This window comes from Mus caroli, chromosome 10 (assembly GCF_900094665.2).
Source record: "Mus caroli chromosome 10, CAROLI_EIJ_v1.1, whole genome shotgun sequence".
In the NCBI taxonomy this organism is placed as follows: domain Eukaryota; kingdom Metazoa; phylum Chordata; class Mammalia; order Rodentia; family Muridae; genus Mus; species Mus caroli.
Genome location: NC_034579.1, coordinates 65,455,852 through 65,465,292, shown reverse-complemented (window position 1 = coordinate 65,465,292; position 9,441 = coordinate 65,455,852). Strand labels below are relative to the sequence as shown.

At 48.5% G+C, this 9,441-nt stretch overlaps 1 protein-coding gene across 2 annotated transcripts in view; it reads right to left on the bottom strand.

Annotated features, from left to right (window-relative positions):
* The window catches only part of Ipmk (inositol polyphosphate multikinase), a 37,743-nt gene extending 29,101 nt beyond the window's left edge, over positions 1-8,642 (bottom strand). For both annotated transcript variants that reach the window (XM_021174952.2, XM_021174953.2), the window contains exon 1: positions 8,350-8,642. In XM_021174952.2, the coding sequence (XP_021030611.1) occupies positions 8,350-8,488 (139 nt within the window). In that variant the 5' untranslated portion in view covers positions 8,489-8,642. The remainder of the gene's footprint in view (positions 1-8,349) is intronic.
* Between the last annotated feature and the right edge of the window lie 799 nt (positions 8,643-9,441).

Here is a 9,441-nt window from a genome sequence, read left to right as displayed (position 1 = left end):
TGCATTCACGCTCACACATGCACACTGCAGGGCGTGCATTCACGCTCACACATGCACACTGCAGGGCGTGCATTCACGCTCACACATGCACACTGGTAAACACACATAACCCCCAAGCACGAAGGCGCCTGCTCAAAGGACAAGCAGAAGCATGCACCTGGAGCGCAGACTGGAAAACGCCACTCCTCTCTCTTTAAAGGACACAAACAGTTCCTTCTAGTTCCAGGCCGGGAATGAGGAAGACACAAAACAACCCTGCATCATCGTTTAATGCCAGAAACAGAGAAGACACTTCACGAGAAAAAAAAAAAACAGGAAATGTCAAAAAGACACAGGAGCAAAAGCCTCCAGGAGCTGCCACTGTCCAAATTTAGGAGAATGGCATTTGGGGGATGATTAAAAGTGGCAGCCACAAGATGGGTAACATCCGCTGATGGAGGTTCCTGGCCCATCCTGGAGATGAACGAACGCTTGGGAAGTGTGTGCACAATGCCAACTGCTGGAGAGAGGCAGGAGCACTTCCGGGTGTAGCCTTCAGTGATACAGAGCTTGGCAATTCTCCGCGGAAGCTTACAACGTTTTGAGAAAGAAAAGGCATAAATAACACTCAAATATTCCTCCCACGTTACTTAATTACAATGGCAAAAACTGGTAACTAACTCCATGCTGGAAATAGTGGCAGCTGGCACTTAGCTAACCTGTGCCTTGTAACCCAAGAGTACCGAACTCTCAGGGAAGGAACTCGGTAAATCTGACTCTGAGCCCAACCGCAATGAGACAATCAGACAAACTGCATGAGGTGTGTGACAACCTCGTGTCTGGGATGTTGCAGACAGGTTGTGGCTATCTGCTGTAGTAGTGTGCACCTATAATCCTGAACTTGGGAAACGAGGGCAGGAGAATCAGTTCATCCTCAACTTCACAGTGAGATCCAAGCCAGGCTGTACAGCTATGGGACCAGGCTGGCCTACATAAGACTCCGCTTCAATACATACATAAACACATTTTAAAAAACAAAATAAAGAAGAGATGGCTCTGTGGTCGAAACACTTATCATGCCTGTGAGGCCCCAAGTTTTGATGCCCTGAACGCACATATAGCCAAGAAAGCACAGTGGCTGCCTCCTGGGAGGCAGAGCCAACAGATATCTATGAGAACTCCCTTGCCCAGTGAGCTCCAGGTCCACCATGAGACCCTCCGTTGGTAAATACAGTGGGGAGCAATAGAGAAAATCAATTGATAGCAACTCTGGGTGTCCAGGTGCCCGCACCACACAGATGCATGTACACGCACGCACGCCTGTATGCAACATGAACATGCAAACATTGATGCATACACACAAATAAGAGGTGGGCCAAGAAGATGACTCAGTTGGTAAAATGCTTGCTGGGCAATCATTAATCTCTGTATTCCCCCGGGGCCCACATAAAACACTGGCAAGGATACCTATAATCCCCACCCTGGGGAGCGTAAAACCAGAAGGATCCTTGCGGTTTGCTAGCCAACTAGTCTAGAGCCCACGGTCCTTGTTCAGTGAGAGACCTGGCCTCCAATAGGGTGGAGAGTACTAGACTGTAAGAGCCTGTGACTGAAGAAAACATTTGCCCTTGTTGCTGGACACAGAGAAATCAAGGTAGGAAAGGGTTAGAAGCTTCCTCTCTGCCGGCTAGCCCACAATGGTGCAGAAGGCGCCATACAGGCTGCAGCAGAGAATTGTCACCAGCACGCAAACTCAGTGGTGGGCTCTACATGCAACAATACTGACTGGTCAGACGAGACAGGCCAAGTCTGGGAGTAACCAACCACTTTTCTTAGTGGATTGAGGGGAATTAACTTCTGTGCCCTTTAAATAACTGTATTTATGCCCACAGGGGAGGGAATAAGATGTGTAATACAAAGGCACTCAATAGAAACCGCTGACTGCCACGCACATAAACGTGCACACCACCTCTCGCTCGCACATATGCACATGCTAAAAACATAAAGAGATTTCAGCATGTAACTCCTCCGCAGAGTATATGCTTAGTTCACAAGATTCTAGGTTCAATTCTTTAAAAAAAATATTTACTACTACTACTAAAAAAAAAAAAAAAAAGTCTTTAAGACTTAAACAAACAAACAAACAACAGCAAAACCCTGCTCTAAATGACAGAATACTGACACCCGTGATAACTGAATGGGTTACTTGGTGCTCGAAGAAGGAACAGTAACTCGAAGGTCTCGCAACGCGGCTGCTGCATCAGCCCCACATTTAAACCATATTTGACGTCAGGCCTCATTGCAAAGATGGTAACCAACAGGACACCAAATTCTGAATTTCATCGTTTTATCCTAAGTAAACAGGAAAAGGGGTCGTATCGTATTTTTAGGAGATGCACAATTATTAGAACAAAAGGTCACGACAGAACTTTCTCTGAAACAGTTCTGCAAACCACCATCTACACACACACACACACACACAGACCAGCTTAGCGACTAGATATAGCTGGTTCACTACCATTCTGGCTAGGTTTTATATACTTGAAAGTCTCTCCCCCGACCCCCCCAAAGATGTGTCTAAACTCGAGAACAATTTAGAGTAGCACTAAACAGTTCAGGAAGCCTAGTGGCTCCTGTCTGACTGCTCCCCTATGACCGACCGCTGGCACTCACTGGCAGACAGACACTAGGGAAGGAGAAGAAGGGCAAGCATGGCATGCAGAAGCTCTGCCGAGCAAGACTTCCTAGGGTCTCTTACAGAACATGAGTGACTGGAAATCTACAAAGGGTCACAAAGGGTCAGAAAACATCAAGACAAGCCTCAATTCAATTATCCTGATGCCAACAACCCAGCACTGAGCAGTGAGACTGGGCAGACCCAAGACACTTGTGCTCCACACACACCCTGGGCACAGAGGGCTAGGAACAAAAGCTGTGTGTGCTGACAGACAAGATGCTCTTTTTTTTTGTTTTTATTTTTTTGGTTTGTTTTCGTTTTTGTTTTTCGAGACAGGGTTTCTCTGTATAGCCATGGCTGTCCTGGCTCTCACTCTGTAGACTAGGCTGGCCTTGAACTCAGAAATCCGCCTGCCTCTGCCTCCGAAGTGCTGGGATTTAAGGCGTGCACCACCACCTGGCTGCTCTTCATTTATTTATTTATTTTTTAAAGTGATGGTGTGAGTTTAAAGCCACCTATGAAATGGTATCTACAGTGTTACCACCCTTTGTGCCAGGCAGAGGAGAAAAAAGATAGGCTATTAAGGAAGCTCAGAAAGGATGCATAAGAAAAAAACTGGAATGTGTCCCCTACAGAGACTGCTGAGAAATGGGGTAGAGTGGTTGAGCCTGGAACTTGCTATGTAGACCAGGCTGGCCTCCAACTCAGAGATCTGCCTGCTTCTGCCTCTGGGACTTAAAGACGCGTGCGTATCACTGCACCCGGCCCTTTCTACAGTCTTGACCTTAGGAACAAAATGGCAAAGAGAAAGTAAGTTTAAGCAGAAACAAATAAAACCAACTAGATTTAAATAAACGCTGCTATGAAAGGGGGGGGGGGGGAAGAGGGATAGCAAAAAAGTAATCCAAAAAAACTTCTGAATTGTTTCTAATCTCATAATCTCTCTCGGTATAGGAAGCCTAACCTAAGGTCTGGAGAGATGATGTAAAGGTTAAAGCATTTAACTGCTTCGCACAGTACTCAGGTTCAGTTCCCAGCAATCACCTGTCACTCCAATTTCAGGGGACTAATGTCCTCTGGCTTCCATAGGCACCACCCAAATGTGGCGGGTCTAAACTCACACAGGCACGCGTACATATCTGTAAATACACTAAATGAATCATAAAAATAAAAGAAGACTTGACCCTGAGTTCTTTAGTGTAGGCTTGTTTTCTATTGATATTTTAGTATAGAAATTCTAAAAATGATACATCACAGAATAAATAGAGCGAGAACACTGGGAGCCAGCATTCTCGCTGGGGAAGAGGAAAAAGGCAAAGTTCAGAACGAAGGTCTCAGGATGGGATGAAACTGTAGCTGTGCAGTTGTGACTTCTAAAATATCTACACATCATCAGCTGCACCTACAAAGGGCCCGCCAGCAATGACACCCCAATACCAACAGCCCTAACACCCTGGTCTTAGATTCCCGGGGTTATTTCTTGAGTCAGGGAAGTGACTGCGGCCCTGAGTTCAATCAAGGAACTGAAGTAAAAGGTTAAACAAAAACAGCGTTTGCTGCTAAAGGGAGCCAGGGTTCCTTGCACAAAAGGCCAATTCTCCAGCTTTTTTTTTTTTTTTTTTTTTTTGGGGGGGTGCCATTATTCTACAGTGTCTTGGAACAGAACGGAAGTCCCACTGACAGAGAAGAACCATTTCTATGGTCAGGTCAGACACGAGTCCCAAATGGTTTATAAATAAGGATGCACACGTGCAGAGGTAAAGAGGAGAGATTTATTAGAAACCTGATTGCTAGTGGCAGTTGACAAAGAGAATTAACGAGAGAATCATAATTTCCCAACCATCTGCTGCAGACGAGAATCATCAATGTAAGTCGAAATCTAGTGGTGAGGTCCAACGATGGCCCACATACTCACAGGACCTTCAGGTGTCTCCCACAGCTCGCTTACTCATTCTGGACAACCCTAACTGCACAGTGGAAAGTCAGACGACCCTTGAACCAGGTGCCCCAAATGAACCACTAATAAAGGTCAGACAGCTACTGTGGGTCTCCACGTGAGTACCACGCTCTAGTCAGAAAGGTACACCCTGAATCTCATTCTACGAACCTTCACGAGCTCAGCCTGGGAAGCATTTCATAAAGTGTGTAATGTGTATTCTACGCCATCGACACCCCCACCCCCGGAGAGAAAGGCTGAGGCTTCGCTACAAGCAGAGAAGACGTGAGTAACTGAAGGCTGCTGGTAAGGATGGAGGGCTGTCCTGAAGAACAAGGTGGGGGGGAACCCACATTATTCAAATAAGACTAAATGAGGCTGAGATTATCACTACACAGCTGCAGCACTTAAATCCCCACAAGACATAAATACACTCTGGCTACAGGAGTGAGTACGGATTTTCTTAGGAAATCCACACAGAAGTGTCATTATATAAATGGCAGAACACATGCAACCTACTTACAGAAAGTTCAGGGGAAAAAAGTCATGTGCAAGCAGCTGAGAACAGACGGGGTAGCCTGGCTCCGTGCTCCCATCTGCTGTCCCTGTATCTCTTCCCTGCTCTCCACTATAGAACGAGCAGACCAGTGACGAGAAAGAGCGTGAGGCTTCCTACCACTGGGGTCAGCTCAAACCTTCCTCACAGACCACCACATCTCTGCATACTGAATTTGGCCAAGGCACAAATTCCTCCTTTGAGCCACTTGTTTAAAATGTTAAGGGCTTCTCAGTGAAGCCAGTGGTATGGGATAAAATACAAGAACAGAAAAAGATTGAACACAAAACATTTGAGAACACCAGGGATTTCAACTGATTGCAGTCTTTTGCGTTTTGGTGGGGTGGTGTGCAAGAGGAGCTACGGTGTCCAGGAATGACCTAAGACATCTTCTGCTACAGCAGACACAAGCACATCTCTCTCACCAGAGAGGAACCGGTAAGCAAATTCTGATTTGAGCACTCGGTCGAAGACAACTGTTCCAAACACTGAACGGCAGGGCAAAGGAGAAGCTCCCAGAGAGGCACCAGGCCACCAGGCAGCAGTGTGTTTGATGAGGGTAACTGTCACATCGCCCGCCAAGGAACATCTATACACAAATGAACATGGTTTAACAAAATGCAGCCCAGGTCAAAAAACAAACAAACAAACAGTGTGTGCCACTGGAGTGTCCGAGTAAAGGTTCAGAATGCTGTCAGTGTGTATAGTTAAGCGCCCCAAAACAATGGTCCAGGGGCACTCAGAATGCAGGTGGCAGCTATTAACCCTAGGGCAACCAGTGAGGGGTGGCACGATTTTCTTTTTCTGTCCATGAGACAAGATCAATCCTAAAATGAAAACCCCCGTTACAGTGTGTAGCTGCAGTTAAACATGATTATAAATACAACCTCTACAACGTGTTCCCCAGCTTAGTGAGGACGAAGGCGGTGGTGGCCCCTTGGCAGTGCTGTGTAGGATCTAAACAGTGGCTCTCAACTTATGGTTGTGACCGCTTTAGGGGCAGAAAGACCCTTTCCCAGGAGTCACCTAGGAAAACGTGGACATTTACATAACGAGTCATAAGGGTAGCAAAATTACAGACAGTCATGAAGTACTGATGAAAGCAGTTTTATGGTTGGGAGGGGGTACAACAACAGGCGGAACTGTATGAAGGGTCGCAGCATTGGGAAGGCTGAGAACCACTGCTCAAAGCAATGTGACCCATCTGTGACCGTGGAAGACAATAATAAAAATGGCTGAACTTTGAACTGCTGACTACCTTGCTATCTATTTACGAGCAGGGAAGATGACTGGTGCTGTCTCCAGTGTAAACATCTGAGAATCCAGGGGAACAAACATCAGGCTGCGGGCACCACAAGAACCTGTTCTCTCAGTCTAAAGAATCTAGTGAAATTGAAAACAAACAAACCAAAAAAAACCTTAAGAGTTAAACTAGGGACTACTTTCTCTGAAATCTCAATCCTTCTTTCAACTAAGCAGCTCGGGTGAGAAATTAGCTCTTTCCAGGCTGTTTGTTTGGGACATGGTTTAAAGTCACAATCAGGGCACTCTGGAATTATTCACAAGTTGGCTCTAAACAGGGCGCTAGCATTGTAAGCTAGTCCCAGGTGCCAATCACAGATGATCTTGATTTGGGTCTGTTCTTTACATAGTCTCCAGGACCTCCAGGGAATTAATCGCTTTCTTAGGCCTTTAGGAATCCCATTGTTACAGGTCAAGCAGACTCCAGATATGATGCACAGGAGGAAATATCTTAGCCAAGAACTTCAAGTGTGCAGTTTCCTAACTCTGATGTAGTCTTTCAACATTTCCTGATCGCAGCTGAGCTCCAGTCTGTGTGCTTCCCACAAACACAGTAAAAGGTGGGTGTTGGTTTGGTTCTGGGACAGTGTGTCAGTGTGACGCTTAACCAGGCTTGTCTTAAAATGCAGGTTCATGCCTATACCCTCAGCTACTCAGGAGGATCCAAAGTCCAAGGCCTGCCTAGGCTATAGTGAGTTCCAAATGGTACTTGGGGAGCCCTGTCTTAAAAAGAGGAAGTCCTTGGGAATGTAGGTCAGTGGTAATGCTCTTACCTAAAGTCTTAGACTCAATCCTCTATACCACTGAAGAAAGAAAAGAAAGAAATGTATTGCCTTACCAATAAACCTGAATCGCTTTATCAGCAAAACACATACCCACATAAGGTCTCTAACGGTTGTTCCGGGTCAGATATCCACAAGAGTCCCAAGTTCACCCTACACTTCATATGACCACCGTGCCCAAACGCTGTGAGTATCGTTCTGAATTACAGTCTCTGCCCTGGAGTGGACCCTGCGCTGTTTCTACAAATCTTGAATTCACAAAGCACATGACAAATGCCAGGGAACAGTCTATAAAGATGAATAAGGAAAGAATGCATATTTTATATGTGTACTGTTCTCAGGAACAGCCAGTGTGTAGCCTACCCAGGAGGCAAGGATCTGCACCGCCGAACCACGCCTCCCAGCGCAATCAAAGACACTGAAGAATCCTCCTCAAGGGACAGGGAGCGATCCTGGATGAGCCAAGGCAAGTTTAAAAACATATAGCAGTTTGCTTTTGATTCCCCTCCTGCGACGGGTTAGCATCAAGCGTCTGGGTCCCTCTAACAATTACTATTCCTGGTAATAAACAGAGCTTGAGCTCCAGAGAGAATTTACTTCCCGGTCCAGAAAAGAAAACCAAGTTCCTTATTTTTACTAACAACGCCTTCTCCAATCATCACTCGCCTTCCCTGGGGCGAAGGGGCACGCCTCTCCGCGCCACTAGGAGCCTGTGGCTGCTCCTGGGGGCTCCCGGCTTCCTATCCCCGGGGACAGGGGACACTCGGGACAGCGGGAGCCGGTGACTCTAGGCTGCGGGACACCTGGGTCCGGGGACTGCCATGTAGGGACCAGAAGAGTCGTAGACAGCTGTGACCGGGATGGGAGGCCAGAGACCGCCAGGGTGGAGACAGAAGAGCTGGGGACAGCTGAGACAGTGACCCGGAGGCCTGAGAATGCCGGGTTGGGGAGAGTGGGGACCAGTGACTGTAGGGGTGGCGACGGCTAAACCCACAACACCACCGAGGCTGGGGACAGCGGAGGCCAGGGACTGCCAGAGCAGGGCACGGCGGAGGCCGGGGACTGCCGGGACAGAACACAGAGAGGACTGGGGAAGGGGACCCGAGGCCGCACTTACCCACTTTGTCCTTGCCGTACATGTGGCCAGCCACCTGATGCGACAGCGGCACGCAGCCTCCGAGCAGGCGCGGCACCGGCGGGCTGTCTCCGGTGCTTCCCGGCGGCCGCAGGCGCAGCGCTGGGGACTCGGCGGCCATCGGGGCGGCGACACTCGGCGTCAGGCGTCAGGGAGGACCGGGCGGCATCGCCCGCGCAGGCCCAGCGTGCGGACCCATGCCGAGACCGCGCTGCCCGCTCCGCGGCCCGCACTCTGAACCCCGGCCGCCCGCGCCCGGGATAAGGGCGCCGCGGCCCCGCCTCTGCCCGCCCCCTGCGCGCTCCGGCCGGGCGAGCACCACTCTGAGCATGCGCAGCAGCTACTCGCCAGGATCCCGCCCAGCGGTGCTGAGCATGCCCAGAGGCTACCCTACTGGATCGGGGCCAGCTCCACACTGATCATGCGCAGAAGCTACCCGACCAGACCTGCTCACCCCTTCCACGGAACACGTCCAGAAGGTAGACCAGCGCCAAACTGAGCGGGTCTAGAGTCCCAGACCGCTGCCGACCTGCACTGAGTATGCTCAGAGGCCGCAGGGTGGGACTCTTGTCTCAAATGCCCACTGCTTGCATCATTACCAGCGAGCACTTCAGGGTGCGAACTGGCGTCCGGAGTCCCTATGTGAAAAACTCATTAGGCCTAGGAGACCCGCAGCAGAGCAACCCAGAGAGGTGACTGGTTAGGGGCAGACCTCCCACAACGTCCTGCCCTTTCAGATCAAAGAGACAGAAGCATCCTGACTGAAGATGTCTCTTCCCACACCTTCCAGTTGGCACCCTGCCCGACCACTACCTCAAAGTAGTCATGACAAGTTTATGTGTTAGACATTGACAGTCATCTTAATTCTTTTTTTTTCTAAGATTATTAATTGTGCTCAGGGAAGCCAAACGAGTGGGGTTTCTTGGAACTGGAGTAACGGGCATTATGGGCACACCGATGAGGACGCAGGGAATCAAACTTAGGTCCTATGCAAAAGATATATGGCTTTTAATCTCCTTTTTAAAAATTTTTAATAATGCTTTTTTTTTTTTTTTTTTTTTTTTTTTTTTTTTT